This window comes from Salvelinus fontinalis, chromosome 5 (assembly GCF_029448725.1).
Source record: "Salvelinus fontinalis isolate EN_2023a chromosome 5, ASM2944872v1, whole genome shotgun sequence".
Classification (NCBI taxonomy): domain Eukaryota; kingdom Metazoa; phylum Chordata; class Actinopteri; order Salmoniformes; family Salmonidae; genus Salvelinus; species Salvelinus fontinalis.
The window spans coordinates 49,881,423-49,899,011 of NC_074669.1; the positions used below are offsets into that span (position 1 = coordinate 49,881,423).

At 41.5% G+C, this 17,589-nt stretch overlaps 1 protein-coding gene across 5 annotated transcripts in view; it reads left to right on the top strand.

Annotated features, from left to right (window-relative positions):
• Positions 1-17,589, top strand: part of tmem131l (transmembrane 131 like) — a 93,728-nt gene that overhangs the window by 36,391 nt on the left and 39,748 nt on the right. For all 5 annotated transcript variants that reach the window (XM_055923802.1, XM_055923803.1, XM_055923804.1 and 2 more), the window contains exon 4: positions 14,680-14,751. In XM_055923802.1, the coding sequence (XP_055779777.1) occupies positions 14,680-14,751 (72 nt within the window). The remainder of the gene's footprint in view (positions 1-14,679; positions 14,752-17,589) is intronic.

The following is a 17,589-nucleotide window of genomic DNA, read 5'->3' on the forward strand; positions in this document are numbered from 1 at the left end:
TTCAACCTCAATATCTTTTATGGTTTCTCCCTTCCCAATTCACGTTGGCGGTGATGTGTCATAGTGATCCCAGTGGCAGAGGTCTTACAGACTAGAACATTAGGGGTTACTAGGATAGAATGATGTCGTCCACCACCTTTTATTCTACTACCTCTCATCTCCTTTGGCGGTGGGGAAAAAGCTTTGTCTCACCATAATAACACATTGTATTGGCGAGAGCAAGAGGGACGCTAATAACTAGTGCTCTAGCCGGGCTTTCATATTGTAATGCACACTTATGACAGCTTTGTTTCACCGTAGATATATTTAGCTCTCTTTCTTCCTCTTCTCTTTCTCCCCTCTTCCTGGGGCGGCAGGTAGTCTAGTGGCTAGAGCGTTGGGCCAGTAACCGACAGGTTGCTGGTTCGAATCCCCAAGCTGACCTGAGCAAGGCAGTTAAGTTAACACATTGTTCCCTGGGCGCCGAAGACGTGGTTTTCGATTTAAGGCAGCCCCCTGCACCTCTCTGATTCAGAGGGGTTAGGAACAACAATATTATGCGGAAGACACATTTCAGTTGTACAACTGACTAGGTTTCCCCCTTTAATTAGCTAGCACACAGCGCTAATGCCAGAGCGCTCCCCTACAGGCAGGTCATTGGAGCCGTGAAACAGACACCCGATCATTGCGCTCGCACAGATGAGGGAGTTGGATACAAAACGGTCGCCAACAGAATTCGCCAACTGCCACAGTCTCAAATTCTTATCTCTGAGCTTCACTCTCTTCACGAGTTGGTTATGCTGTATGACCGAGCACAAAGATCTTCAACTCTGTTTGTTTGAAGGGGTGTAGGCGAGTTTTGCCATAGCCAAGTAGGGAAAAAAGGCTATCATCATACATTGCTGAATGTGCACTTGCGTAGTGTAATTTTGGTAGATATTAAGTTGAGCAGGTTTTTGAGACCTACTGCAGTGATTGTCAGAATTTTGGGTTGACAATATGGCTTTCGTTGTTATTTTACTGTCAATGTTATGATTCTTTTTTTGTTATTTACATTTTTCATTAGATGATTTTGCTTTTGTGTGCACTAATACTATATTTTGGCCTATGTATTCATCTAACAGTAAATGTAATGTCCTAAAAATAACTTTGCAATGTGGCCTAGTGAGTGGCTCTCGAGTGTCGCAGCGGTCTAAGCACTGCATCTCAGTGCTAGAGGCGACACTTCAGACCCTGGTTCGATTCCAGGCTATATCACAACCGGCTGGGATTGGGCGGTACACAATTGGCCCAACGTCGTTAGGGTTTGGCCGGAGTAGGCCGTCACTGTAAATAAGAATTTGACTTGCCTAGTTAAATAGGTGCACTCACGATGGCCAATGAGAAATTTTGCTCGCTCCGTATTTCAAAGCCATATCAGATATCTTGATTATAAAACAGTGTGCTTTGAGCCCAATGATCGTTCTTTAAATATCTTTAATACCCGCAATTGCATTTTGAAATGTTATACAATCACGAGGTGCTCATTTCAGCAGCCGGCCCCATCGAAACGGGCAGGCACAGCGGAAGGCCAGACACTTTTATTGCAGGAACGTTAATGCAGTTTGCTATTTAACAAATCATGGTTTCATCCACCCAAACAATAGGATGATTGAGGTGACTAGATAGTATGTGCAGCTCAGTGTAACCAATAAAATGTTTTACTCGCAGTCCAAAGGTAGCAAAATGCAACTAAATGGTCTCAATCTGGACATCTGACAGATGCATTTTTAGTGAATGTGTTTGGCTGGGTACATGTCTGGCTGTAGAGGAAACCAAAGGACAAATTTCAGCTTATCCTTATAATGCACCACACGGGTCGGGACATTAATCACTGAACAAGGTTCAGAGTTTCTCAGTGTCAGAGCAGAGTTAGCATAGTTGTTGTTCATTAGGCACCAAACTTAAGAAACAACTGAAACGGGAAGGGATTTCCTGGGCTTGTCCAATAAGACACGGTCAATATCGTTTCCTGTTGCAAAACATGTTCAAATGTTTTCCATTGCGTGCCCTAATGAATACAACCCAAGTCAGAAGAAACCTTCCTGTATGTAAACTCTGTTCCCTGTCAACAGTCTGCGCCGTGATGAAATCTGTTTGGGCCCAATTAGGCCGCAAGGGCAGAGCGAAACAGTGGGCCCCTGCAATATTCAAATTAACCCCAACTTCCTGTTGAAACCTGTACAGGTTATAGACACGCTCTCTCCGTCTCTCGTTTTCTCTCAGGGAGATGCTTTTTAGGCTCATTACCATTTTCGTGACACAGGGAGATTTTAGTTGACTGAAGTTACTACACTAAACAAAAATATAAACGCAACATGTAGTGTTAGTTCCATGTTTCATGAGCTGAAATAAATAATCCCAGAAATGTTCCATACGCACAGAAGCAAATTTTTCTCATGTTATGCACAACATTTTTTACATCCCTGTTAGGGAGCATTTCTTCTTTGCCAAGATAACCCATCCACCTAATGGGTGTGATATATCAAAATGCTGAGTAAACAGCATGATTATTACTAAGGTGCACCTTGTGCTGAGGACAATAAAAGGCCTGTCTGAAAAATGTAGTTTTGACAGACAACACAATGCCACAGATGTCTCAAGTTGAGGGAGCGTGCAATTGTCATGTTGACTGCAGGAATGTCCACCACAGCTGTTGCCAGAAAATTGAATGTTCATTTCTTTACCGTAAGCCGCCTCCAACATCGTTTTAGAGAATTTGGCATTATGTCCAACCGGCTTCACTACAGCAGATGTACAGCAGTGTATGGCGTTGCGTGGGCGAGCAGTTTGCTGATAACATTGAACAAAGTGCCCCATGGGGGGGTTATGGCATGGGCAGGCATAAGCTACTGACAATGAACACAATTGTATTTTATCGATGGCAATTTGAATGCACAAAAATACCGTGACAAGATTGTGAGGCCCATTTTCTTTTTTTTGTTATGGTATCTGACCAACAGATGCATATCTGTATTCCCAGTTATGGGAAATCCATAGATTAGGGCCTAATTATTTCAATTGACTGATTTCCTCATATTAACTGTAACTCAGTCAAATCAATGAAATTGTTGCATGTTGCGTTTTATATTTTGGCTCAGTGTATATATTGAGCAACAGTTTCACACTGTCCATGTGAATGTGTAGATACCCTACTTTTACCACGGTATCTAAGGAGATGGGTGGTTTTGAGTTACGTAAGAGCCTTGTCTTTTCAAGCACATTTAGTCCGTGGTGCATTTCAGGTGTCTGCAAGCTATTTAAGACCTAACTGTTCTCTCCCCCAAAACTCTTCATTCCCACGAATGTCTCTTCCTTCTAGTCAAAATGCAGATAATGTGAAAATGGAGACGGCTGATCTTTCTTGTCACGCCGGATGACAGATGGATTGTTGTAACCTTCAATGCTATGCAAATCCTGCATCGTAAAACATGTCTCAGCAAAGACTGTATGTGTCAGACACCCCTATTGCAGCCATCTATAAGCCTAGATTGTGAGGGCTGGAAGCAACAAGCTGCTCTGTTTCCTCTTTCATACATGTAGCCTGGGATTTTTTGTTGTTGTCAGAAAGCTTCAACATGATTCTGATCGGATCACATTCTGGACATGTTACAGACGAGTTAACAATGTAGCCTATTTTGTCGTACCGAGTTACCAAAACTTGTAAGTCCTGATTGTGTTGTTTTCTAGAATTGACTTGTAGGCTACGGATGTAGCGACAACAAGATACATGTAGCTTGATGTTAATGTAGCTGTTGATGCCGCAAGCTAGTTGTGAGAGGGTTAACTTGGGGCAGAATGTAGATTTCATCATTTTGATTTCATCTCTAGGATCAGGCTGGCAAAGTGAATGGCCTTGGGCTGTTCTAGGCTATATATTTTTACACTGGCTGTGGCAAGCCTCCTGACTCACTGGGTACTCATCAGTCAGTGTTTTTCTGAGGGAAGTAGCTCGCACAAGACATGGCCTGCCTCAGTTTGGAGCAGGGTTTCGTTTAGGGAACTGTGGCGCCAGGCATTTGACCGGCAACATTTTAATTTACCGGACATTTCAGAAATGTACCGGACCCATATGCATTGGGTGCGTGACCTGATTATGGCGTCCACCCACGTTGCTCAGAATGACGACAGAAATCCCATTTAGATTATGATAATTTATATTAACAGAACATGCAAGTCGAGGATGCAACGATGTGCGGTCCTTCTTACTGAATTCTAACGTGCACTTTGAAGATGTTAGAATAACTGTCCACATTTACATTTCCTCAGCGAAGACAAGTAACCAGCAACAAAATCACTAGCCTGTCAATCTACTATCCCCCATAGTAGAAAGGTTGACCTATTCTATTGGTCACCTTGTCGAGAAAGAAATTCCCTATTCCAAACAGACTCTGGGACAGTTGTGAGATGATAGATCCCAAATTAATAGATATTTTCCACTTAAAATCTTTGTATCTGTATGCTGCCAATTTAATTCCACAAAATTATATTAATTAACCTATAGACCGATAAGAATGACCAGTCAAATGTATTTCAATCAATCAATAGGCTAAAAAGCATTATTTCGTAATGGGATTTTTTATTCTTCTCCCGGACAACTGGCCAGCACCAATTTTATTTATTTGCTTTTCAAAAAAATGTACGGCACAAGCCTGCGATTACCGGCTAACGGTAATTATCTACCTCAGATCAGCCATCTTGTATGTGTTTATAAATCAAAGTTTTTTTGTGTGTGTGTGAACGGATTAGGCCTAAGTCTTTCTCAGGCTTGTCCTTCTAAATGCTTTTAGACAATTGTCACAAGCCTCATGCCAGCAGTGTCTGACATCCACTGCGAACAGCCTCTCTCTCTCTTTCCAAGCCCTTCATGTACCCAATGCCCTGTGACCACAGCATGAACTTTCTCTCCTTCACCTCTCCCTCCTCCCTTCCTATCCCGTTTTTCTTTTTATACCGCCACACAGCACACCGCATTGCAGCCCAGCGATGCAGATCCCTAGGATGCTATAAGCGGTGGTAGCAGTTGGCTGGCAGTGACTGGTATGAGAAGCTGTTTATAATGTGAATAACCACCCCTAGCCTGAATATATTCATAGGCTATTTTATCCTCTACGTTAATGACCGGGGGAAGCTGCCAGTAGACAATGCCTCTCGACTCGTAACCACCCGCAGCGTGTCTGTCTGAACTAAATTCAGAACCTCTGCAGGTGGATTAGCGTGTTTCGGGGATGGTATATGTTCAGTCTTTTTTTAAATTTTATTGGAAAATTATGTGCGTGTGGGAGACCATTGAAGAATAAGACATTTTAACATAAGTCTTTTTAGAACCAAGAGTCTGGAGTAGGACTAGGGTTTTATCGCAGAAGATGCATATTATAATAATATGAATATATGAAGTGCGACAGGTTTAATTCTATTGGACAAGTTTAGTTGATACAGCGTCCATTCAAATCCATTTTATCTCATTAGGAGCCTATACAGAAGGCTTCCATCATTAGCAGGGTTGGGGTCAGTTCCATCTCAACTCCAGTCAATTCTGAAAGTAAACCAAATTCCTATTCCAAATGTTCCTCAGTGTATCACCCCACACGAGATATCGCCCAGCCCTACAGGAAGTTGGGACCAGTGTAGCCTGTTACTCAGTGAGGGACAGTGCAGCACAGAGAAACTGAAAGGACAGCAAGCAGTGCTTCAGGTCTGCTTGATGATATGAGTCACCTCAACAGGCACCACCAAACAGGACATACAGTTCAACAATCTCTCTGCGGTCCAGAACATTCCCTACGTCTGTACACACTGTACAATCCAATAAGCCCCCAGTAGTAGCCATCCACTGTGCCTCTCTTTCAACTATCTCTCTCGCGCCCCTCCCGGGGTATGTGAGTCGAGATCCCAGCTGTTGAAAGCTTGGACAGGAAACTGACAATCTGGAACTGATGGAGCGAGATTGTCCATCCCAAAGTGTGAAAACATGGCTTCAATGTGTTGATTTGATTGTTATCAGGCAGGGAGGGGTGTGTGTGTGTGTGTGTGTGTGTGTAGCGTATTCTTCCAGCCCAAGTGTTGCGTTTGTGCTCCTTTAGGGAGGTTTCAAAGAGTTTCCCTGTGTGTTCTGGTGATGTTAGTGGGAGTTGAGGTATACTTGGGTCTGTTTTTATAGGTGATGATTGGCGTTTATGTTGATGAAATTCTTAAAACACAGATCTCCCTTTTCTGACTTCAGCATACTTGAGCATGCCAACTTCATGTATAATTGTGAACCCTGCAATCTACACCTACAGTGGCAAGAAAAAGTATGTGAACCCTTTGGAATGACCTGGATTTTTGCATAAATTGATCATAAAATTAGATCTGATCTTCATCTGTCACAACAATAGACAAACATAGTGTGCTTAAACTAATAACACGTAAAAACATTTATTTTTCTTGAATACATCATTTAACCATTCAGTGTAGGTTGGAAAAATTGTGAACCCCTAGGCTAATGACTTCTCCAAAAGCTAATTGGAGTCAGCTAACCTGGAGTCCAATCAATGAGATGAGATTGGAGATGTTGGTTAGTGCTGCCTTACAAAAAACCCTAACAAAATTTGTTTGCTATTCACAAGAAACATTGCCTGATGTGAACCATGCCTTGAACAAAAGAGATCTCAGAAGACCCAAGATTAAGAATTGTTGACTTGCATAAAGCTGGAAAGGGTTACAAAAGTATATCTAAAAGCCTTGATGTTCATCAGTCCAGGGTAAGACATATTGGCTATAAATTGAGAAATTTCAGCACGGTTGCTACTCTCCCTAGGTGTGGGTGTCCTGCAAAGATGACTGCAAGAGCACAGAGCAGAATGCTCAATGAGGTTAAGAAGAATCCTAGAGTGTTAGCTAAAGACTTACAGAAATCTCTGGAACATGCTAACATATCTGTTGACGAGCCTACAATACGTAAAACACTAAACAAGAATGGTGTTCATGGGAGGACACGACGGAAGAAGCCACTGCTGTCCAAAAAAATCATTGCTGCACATCTGAAGTTTGCAAAAGTGCACATTGAAGCTCAACAGAAGTTGGGTGACGCAACAGGACAACGACCCAAAAGACGGAAGTAAATAAACAACGGAATCGCTTCAACAGAAGAAAATACACCTCCTGGAGTGGCCCAGTCAGTTCTGACCTCAATCCGATTGAGACGGTGTGGCATGGCCTCGAGAGCGTTTCACACCAGACCTCCTAAGAATTTTACTGAACTGAAACAGTTTTGTAAATAGGAATTGTCCAAAATTCCTACTGACTATTGTGCAGGTCTGATCCGCAACTACAGAAAACGTTTGGTTGAGGGTTCACATACTTTCCCCACCCTGCACTGTGAATGTTTACACGGTGTGTTCAATAAAGACATGAAAACGTATAATTGTTTGCATGTTATTAGTTTAAGCAGACTGTGTTTGTCTATTGTTGTGACCTAGATGAAGATAACATTTTATGACCAATTTATGCAGCAATATATTCAAAGGTTTCACACACTTTTTCTTGCCACTGTATATTGTTAAAGCTAGTTAGGGTCTTCAGAAGCAGTGTGCCATCTCTGCCGTCAACTCACTGAACAGCTGTGTCAGCCCTCTGTCAACAGGGCCAGATCAGGTTCTCCTCCTCACACACTGCAGCTGCCGGCTCCCTGCAGTGCGGACCTCCGTCACTCATTGGAATGGGACATCACACACACACATATGGCCACCACAAACAACGCACTGGTCACAGCAGGGTGGCAGAAATGACCTCGTACTTGCCGTCATATATAGTGTAGATAGAAAGCACAGGTTGATTTTTGGTGAGAGAGTAAGGGATAGGTGGGGGGTGTGCATGTGTACTAATTGAGTTCCCATTACAATATGTTCTAGGCTGTGTGTGGGTTTCTTTTTTAAAACGCTATTTGTGTAACATAGCTGTTTTTAGAGTGCAAACCTGACCGTCTTGTCGCAGGTGACAAGACAATGTAACCCACTCAGTCTCAGGAAGATGGATTAGGGTGATGCTTTCCATCCCCCTAAATGCTGATCTTGGGTCAGTTTAGCATTTTCCCCACTAATGGTTAAGGTTAGACTTGGGGGATGGAAAGCTGATCCTTGATTTGTACCTGGGGGGAAACTTCATCCCGGAGCCAAGTGGATGTTGCCATGGGCTCTAGACAGTCTAGCCTAGCTCATGTACATGGACTTGTCAATGTACCAGCCCGCTACTTATAGCCTAGCCTCATAGCCTGGTCCTGGTGACCCAACGAGGTGTACAATGCACATTTTAGTTTTAGCCCTGGCAATAACACAGCACACTAACCCACCTGATTCCACTTCTCAACTCATCATCAAGACATGTGAAAAGTGGAATCAGGTGTGTGCACCCATTCGGTTTCCCAGTAGGGCTGGGAATTGCTAGGGACCTGTATTGCGATGCTGGTGTTTCTCATGATGTATTGCAGGTTGATACTTTGATTCGATGTTCCAAACTCTCTTGCTCACTGCTTCAGAGAGTTGAGAGAGCATCAAAAAACTACTATTGATCAGTCATGGAAATAAGTGCTGAAAACAAATTGGCTCCCTATTTAACCTTTCTGGCGCAGGCGTTCCGCTAGGGACTTACCTCGACAACATCCGGTGAAATTGCAGAGTGCCAAATTCAAAATACACAAATAGTCATAATAAAACATTCATAAAAAATACAAGTGTTATACATTGGCTTAAAGATTAACTTCTTGTTAATCCAACCGTTTTGTCAGGTTTCAAAAAGGCTTTACGGCAAATGTATACCATGTGATTATCTGAGGACAGTGCATTTTACATTTTACAACCAAAGTAAAGGAATTACAAAAGTCAGAAATAGCACTAAAATGAATAGCTTATCTTTGAAGATCTTCATATGGTTGCAGTCACAAGAGTCCCGGTCAAAACATGCAGACGAATACATCCTAATAGTACCGGTAAAGTTCGTCGAAACATGTCAACCGATGTTTATAATTAATCCTCAGGTTGTTAATTGTCTAAATAATCGATTTTATTTCAACCGGACAATAGCGTATTCAATAGAAAGGTTAAAAAAAAACGAAGGGCGTGCAAACCAGCACTGCATGATTCTACAGTCCACTGACAGAAAGGTCTTATTCTTCATCATTTTTCAGAAAACAAGCCTTAAACAATGTCTATATACTGTTGACATCTAGTGGAAGCCATAGGAACTGCAATCTGGGTCCTAACCCGTTAGATACTCTATAGGCATTCAATTGAAAATACCCACATAAAAAAAATCCCACTTCCTGGATGGATTTTCCTCAGGTTTTCGCCTGCCATATTAGTTCTGTTATACTCACAGACATCATTTTTAACAGTTTTGGAAACTTTATAGTGTTTTCTATCAATCTACCAATTATATGCATATCCTAGCTTCTGGGCCTGAGTAACAGGCAGTTTACTTTGGGCACGCTTCTCATCCAGATGTCAAAATACTGCCCCCAAGCCATAAGAAGTTAACCTTTTCACATGTACCAACAAACTAGAGGTCGACCGATTTTCATCGGAATGGCCGATTTTTTAATTAGGGCCGATTTCAAGTTTTCATAACAATCGGAAATCGGTAATTTTGGATGCCGATTTTAAAAATAATAATAATACAAATATATATATATATATATATTTTACACCTTCATATAACTAGGCAAGTCAGTTAAGAACACATTCTTATTTTCAATGATGGCCTAGGAACGGGGGGTTAACTGCCTTGTTCAAGGGCAGAATGACAGATTTTTACCTTGTCAGCTCGAGGATTCAATCTTGCAACCTATGGTTAACTAGTCCAACGCTCTAACCACCTGCCTCACGAGGAGCCCGCCTGTTACGCGAACACAGGAAGAAGCCAAGGTAAGTTGCTAGCTAGCATTAAACTTATCTTATAAAAAATCAATCATAATCACTACTACAAATGGTTGATGATATTACTAGTTTATCTAGCGTGTCCTGCATTGCATATAATCAATGCAGTGCGCATTCGCGAAAAAGGACTGTCGTTGCTCCAACGTGTACCTAACCATAAACATCAATGCCTTTCTTAAAATCAATACACAGAAGTATATATTTTTAAACCTGCATATTTAGCTAAAAGAAATCCAGGTTAGCAGGCAATATTAACCAGGTGAAATTGTGTCAATTCTCTTGCGTTCATTGCACGCAGAGTCAGAGTATATGCAACCGTTTGGGCCGCCTAGCTCAATGCGAACTAATTTGCCAGAATTTTACGTAATTATGATATAACATTGAAGGTTGTGCAATGTAACAGGAATATTTAGACTTATGGATGCCACCCATTAGATAAAATACGGAACGGTTCCGTATTTCACTGAAAGAATAAATGTTTTGTTTTCGAGATGATAGTTTCCGTATTCGACCATATTAATGACCTAAGGCTCGTATTTCTGTGTTATTATGTTATAATTAAGTCTATGATTTGATAGAGCAGTCTGACTGAGCGATGGTAGGCACCAGCAGGCTCGTAAGTATTCATTCAAACAGCACTTTCGTGCGTTTTGCCAGCAGCTCTTCGTAATGCTTCAAGCATTGCACTGTTTATGACTTCAAGCCTATCAACTCCCGAGATTAGGTTGGTGTAACCAATGTGAAATGGCTAGCTAGTTAGGGGGGTGTGCGCTAATAGCGTTTCAAACGTCACTCGCTCTGAGACTTGGAGTAGTTTGCTTGCTCTGCATGGGTAATGCTGCTTCGAGGGTGGCTGTTGTCGATGTGTTCCTGGTTCGAGCCCAGGTAGCGGCGAGGAGAGGGGTGGAAGCTATACTGTTACACTGGCAATACTAAAGTGCCTATAAGAACATCCAATAGTCAAAGGTATATGAAATACAAATCTTATAGAGAGAAATAGTCCTATAATAACTACAACCTAAATCTTCTTACCTGGGAATATTGGAGACTCATGTCTCCAATAGGAACCACCAGCTTTCATATGTTCTCGTGTTCTGAGCAAGGAACTTAAACGTTAGCTTTCTTAAATGCCACATATTGCACTTTTACTTTCTTCTCCAACATTTAGTTTTTGCATTATTTAAACCAAATTGAACATGTTTCATTATTTATTTGAGGCTAGATTGATTTTATTGATGTATTATATTATATTAAGTTAAAATAAGTGTTCATTCAGTATTGTTGGAATTGTCATTATTACAAAAAACAAATGGTATCGGCTTTTTTTGGTCCTCCAATAATCGGTATCGGCGTTGAAAAATCGGAATCAGTCGACCTCTACAACAAACGGGTGTGATCATTCTACAGTGTACACTCAAACCAGTGTGATTAGAACTTACAGTTTCGATTGACGCAACAGTCAGCATTTGAGCTGGCCACAATTTTTTTCACACACATTTTGCACAAACACAGTCCATACAAAGTTATGTCCTGAATGTGAACAGTTTATTTTTGGATGTAATGTTCAGAGATTCACAGAAATAGTGCCAGCATACACAATCATCTAAACCGGAAAATGTAGGCTACATTAGTCCTAGCGCTAACTAAGGGAAGATTTACGTATTTAGAGAACTTTCGGCTGACAGAAACCACTCGCTCGTTTTAATATGAATCAGCTAATAGCAGTTACTATTTATAAATCGTCACATCACAGGTGAGCTCACAGTTGATGGAAATAATTGAGTAAAACACTTTCGAGAAATCAGAAGTAATCCGATATGCGAGCTGCCATTTTTAGTTTTTTCGCGTCAACCAAAGATAAGATGAGTTTGGTATGTTTTGCAGTATGCATGTTCAAGGGGGTGTGTCATCCACTTTCCTTCATTCACTTCTGGAAGTTTACCCGAAAGATAAGTGAACCATTCCTTCACCTCATTATAACATCTTTGGTCTGACAGACGTTTACGTGACACCCAGAATGCATTGTATAATGTCAACAAACATGGCGCCACACATAGCTGGCAAATATCTTAGCAGTAGCTCATTTATAATCAGTATAACAAAATATCAATAAAGATTTTTACACACATCCTAGGTGTCCATTACAATCTACGCAATAATCAGAATGCATTATTTGTCATCAGTACTTGAAAACGTGAATAAAACTGAATACATTATGCTACATACATACATACATACATACATACATACATACATACATACATACATACATACATACATACATACTGTATGCTACAGTAGAAACAACACGATATACAGAAAATATGGCAATTACTTTGATAGCAACGCACACATGTCCAAAGTTATTATTCGTAAGGAAAACAACAATGCAACAATGTGAGCAAGCACCAGTCAGAAAATGTGCCAGTTTGTGGAAGACTGCAAATGTCTGCATACTATATGTGCAGTTAAAATGGGGAGGGCTCTTCTCAAAGAGGGAAGTTTATCCGGCTCAGTTAAGCCTCAAACATAAATTGTCCTCATCACTGAAATGGGCTACTTCTATTTTAATTAATGAGGCGGAACACACTTCAATTCAAACTGTTAGAAAATAATTGGAAATTGACAAGTTGAAACAGCCTGTAGATAATTAGCAGGCAGCTCGTTTTAACAGTCCTGTTGCGTAACAATACGATATATGGTAAATTATATGTAACTATCTATTTTATCCCCCCATGAATTTGGGTCCCCAGGACTAGGATTGGGAAACACTGAGCTAGTTTATGGGCATCCCCATCCATTCCAACAATCAACGTGTCAAATAAACATGTTTATCAACACTAGAACCTAGCCAGGGTTTCCATTTGGGGGATTTTCATTTACTGGACATTTGAGAAATGATCGGACCCATATGCATTGGATGTGTAACCTGATTAGGTCGTCCACCCATGGTGCTCAGAATGACAAATCCCATTTAGATTATGGTAACTAATGTCAACAGAATATGCAAGTCGAGGATGCAACGAGGTGCGGTCCTTCTTACTGAATTCTGACGTGCACTTTGAAGATGTTAGAATAACTGTCCACATTTACATTTCCTCAGTGAAGACAAGTAACCAACAACAAAATCACTAGCCTGTCAATCTACTATCCCCCATAGTAGAAAGGTTGACCTATTCTATTGGTCACCTTGTCTAGAAAGAAATTCCCTATTCCAAACAGACTCTGGGACAGTTGTGGGACGATAGATCCCTAATTCATACACCCAGTAGGCCTAATAGGCTACATAACAATATGTGATACAACAGATCACAACGTTTAGCTTAAAATGTTGCTCAACTATTATTTATTCACATAAGCGCAGCCATGCATACAAGGCAGTAGTCTACTTGCGAATGTTCGTTCCATAATGCAATTAGCGGGATAACCTCGTTGTCAAAAGGGCACTGCACATGCAAGTGGTTTCATGTGACCGAGATGAAAGTATCCTTTAGACAATTTTTAAGAGGGGATATCTAATATGCAACAACTAGCACGGGTTGCTAATATGACTAGGATTGGGGCTACTGGACAGTGAAAAAGTTTTATATTAAATGATTGCTTCCACGGATATGGACTGATTTTTGGCTGAGGTTACTTTGAAGCAAGGTAAGACATGCCTCCATAATATGTATTAATACGTTCAGGTTTCAAACAATTAAGTAAATGCATACTGCCTCCAGCTCATTGCAAAGTGGTGTGTGACAGGGATGAAGCCTGCTTTCCGTTGCCAATGTATGTGTTTGCTGTTTGAGATGCTGTAGCCGCAGCTCTCGTGCTGTCTGACCGATTTTCCGCTCAAAGGCTCTGTATCTGTATGCTGTACACGATTGATAATTAAGATGCATAACGAATATACTGTACGTGCGCCAATTGTACAACATTGAAATCTCCTTGACAGCATTGGATTCACACCTCTGATAGTTTAGAGTTTCTAATATGAAACTGAAGTAGATGTGTGTGATGTCTGATGTCCGAGAGCTATTCTTATTGAAGCTCAGAATTAGAAACCACCACTTTCTGTTGTAACGGTGTCACTGGCGATTGGCTGCGTTGTATTGCTGCGTGCGCTGACGCTCGCTTGCAGTGCAATGCAGGGGCATGTTCATTACGGCAACGAAAAACTTTCTAAAACATTTTGCAACGAAAAATATAGTTAATTTCTCATTGGACTAGTCCAGGCAGTCTCTCCCAAGTTTTCTTCTGTTTGGTGTCTAATAAACATACAGAAACCAGGTTATACCTTCCTTCACAAATAGAAGGACCCACATTGGTGTTGATGAAAGCAGGTTTTAGTCCAACTCCCAACACATGCCGCTTGAGTTTCCCAAAGACACTGTAAAGCAGCTCTTTTAATAAAGAACTCTCATTGTCTTCGTCGTGTTTCGAGTCCCCCCCCACAATGGGGTGTGAAATGGATTTGGCAAGCGGGAGACTTCCGTTTAAATCCCCCTAATTCATCATCTCTGACACCCCTCTCTGCCTTTTGTTATATTTTTTATGTATTTAGTTTTTTACGAGTAGGACGATCAAGTGTCTCAGAGGACTCGAGATTTGGCCACCACTCTGGCTGTGTTGTTAGATAGGAGAGTCAGCGTTTTGCCAAGTCGCCCGAGCGCTCGCTTGTTTCATATGATAAGGTCCTATTGGAACTCCACTGAGTTGATAGGTGTACATAAATGTGTTCTTCTCTTTGTCTTTCTTTCGCCAGCTCCTCATTCTACGTGCCGGAGAATGGAAGGCCGCTGCGCTTCCAGCCGCCATCGCTGGAGTTTGGGACACAGTGAGTTTATTTCTCTCACCCTCACCTGGTTTCATAGAAAACGATTAATAAAAAAAGGATACATAAACATAAGCCAATGTCAAGACATTGATAAATCCTGTGTTTGGAGCTACTATAACCAACCACCTCATTTTTAGACGTACACATGGGTACACACCGACTCCAAATCACAATCCGACAGTTATAAGAGTAATGTGGAAAAAGCATTTAGAATAGCGTCGTATGCCAAAATCAACAAAATATCTGTAACCTTTACCAAACCTTGTCTGGATTATGTCACCGGAAGCCCCCAAGAAGAAGCACATGCATAGAAAGTGATGATAAAAAGCAGTAGAAGTGGAGAAGCTCTCTGTATAAAGCGGAGGGGCTTTTTAAACGCAGAGGAAGCCAAAGGAACAGACAGATGACGACCAAATAAGGTCATGAGCAGCTCAGCTCTCTTCCCATAAGCGCAAGACTGAATAGGGTCAGACCCAAGGGGAAATGTTTAGAACTCTGCTGTTTGCCTCCCCGCTCCCAAAACAATCCCCAGAATAGCGAGACTCTTTGTTGTGCTTGGACGGCTGTCACCACTGCTACTATTTGCAGCTGAAAAAATGTATCCTATGACATATTTATTAATTATTTTGAGCCATATTCACATTTTTTTCCCTCCAAGGTCTGTTTATTTCCCATTTCATTTTGTTTATCTATTGGTCCAAGTATCCAAGATATCTATTTGTTAATTAGTTCTGTTTCTAAATCTGAGAAATACCCCATTCCCAAACTCTAACAAACTAGTAAACACTAGGTCCGACCTAGGATGTACCCTCGTCCAATTCAAGTTTATTTTATATTTCCCTTCGTACATCAGCTAATATCTCGAAGTGTTGTACAGAAACCCAGCCTAAAACCCCAAACAGCAAGCAATGCAGGTGTAGAAGCACGGCGGCTAGGAAAAACTCCCTAGAAAGGCCAAAACCTAGGAAGAAACCTAGCCGAGGAACCAGGCTATGAGAGGTGGCCAGTCCTCTTCTGGCTGTGCCGGGTGGAGATTATAACAGAACATGGCCAAGATGGTCAAATGTTCATAAACAGCATGGTCAAATAATAATCAGGAGTAAATGTCAGTTGGCTTTTCATAGCCGATCATTAAGAGTATCTCTACCGCTCCTGCGGTCTATAGAGAGTTGAAAACAGCAGGTCTGGGACAGGTAGCACGTCCGGTGGACAGGTCAGGGTTCCATAGCCGCAGGCAGAAAAGTTGAAACTGGAACAGTTTCAATAAGGTCCATACCTTATTGCTACGGACAATGGTTGCTATGGACAATAAATACCTTATTGCTACGGACAATGGTTGCTACGGACAATACAATTTCACGCCCTTGTTTTGCTACAGTGGCATCAAGCAAAGCAGCCATAACACCAGCACAAGGTGTTAAACTCAACCTCATTCCCGCCCCCTAGCCTTGTTAGCCATCCGCTAACTAGGCTAACCCAACAGCCCAGTAATTTCAGCAATGGCAATATACAGTGTTGATATGCAACATTAGCACACCCTTCTTTCTCCGTTTGCCAGGCAGCGCAGAGGGAACCAGGCATGCCCAAACAGACCTTTATTGACCGAAGTTGTGTCCCAAATGTCACCCTCTTTCCTATATTATGCACTACTTTTGACCAGAGCCCAGTGGCACCCTGTTCTCTATATAATGCACTACTTTGACCAGAGCTATATGGGCACTCTATTCCCTATGTGTAGTGCACTACTTTCACAGTATTTACTGTCATCCCGTTGTTTAAACACACAACAAACCCCCCTGTCCCCACAATGCAGGTCCCCAGTCATGTGATACGAGTGGCTAGGACAGGCAGTAGCTTCGCGTAAAGAGGATGGAATTTCTGCTGTCTTTTGCCATCAGCATTGAATTGAGGAAACATCTAGATTTTAAAATAGGCAAGGTTTAAACGCATCTATCTGTAACTTAATAACGTTAGGAAATGGAGTTTGACCTATCCAATGACTTCACATTGTACAGTAGCTCAAAAAGTTAATAGCAGGTGTATTTGATATATTCCTTGCTTATGGTTATGTTGACACTAGCATGAGGAAAGTTTGCACCTGCAGCTATTAACTTTATCTGCAGACCTCTTCTTTAAGAGGGACATTTTACAGAACTGTGGTGACTCCTGCCTTTGTTGCTGGGCCCCGTTTTTATTACAAACACATCAAAATATTAAAAGGCTAAATGGAGAGCGCTAAGCATAGCTCCAAAGGTCACCATAGACCTTTTAATAGCAGGCTGCGCTCGCTTTGTTTTTATGGTTGATCTGAACTATGTCACGGTTTCTCCTTTGATGTCGGCCCCAGAGAAGTGTCAGCGGAGCAAAAGTGACTTCCTCGTTTTCAGGAAGTGCTAACTTGTAGTCAATAAAATGGTGTAGGGCGATGTTGCCCCTAGACACTGATCTTGAGTCAGTTTTGCGTTTCCCCCCGCTAATGGTTAAGGTTAGGATTGGGGGAGGGGAGGGGAGGCGGATCCTAGATGTGTCCCTAGAGGAAGCGTCACTATTAAAGGGACAGTTCTAGTTCATTATCAAGTGTTGATGCTATGTCAGTGTTGACACAACCGGAAACACTTTGCATTGAGTCGTACTCTTATGCCCTGAAGTTACTCTATAACTACAGCGGTAACTAGAATGTAATCATGGTAAAACTGCAAATGAGGTGACAATGTCTAAATTGTACTCAAACAAAAGTTAGTTTCATAGTAGTTTAGAAATATTACTTTGTCGATGTCCAATTGCAATAAAGTATTTAACACTGATTAAACAGCATGATCATTACACAGGTGCACCTTG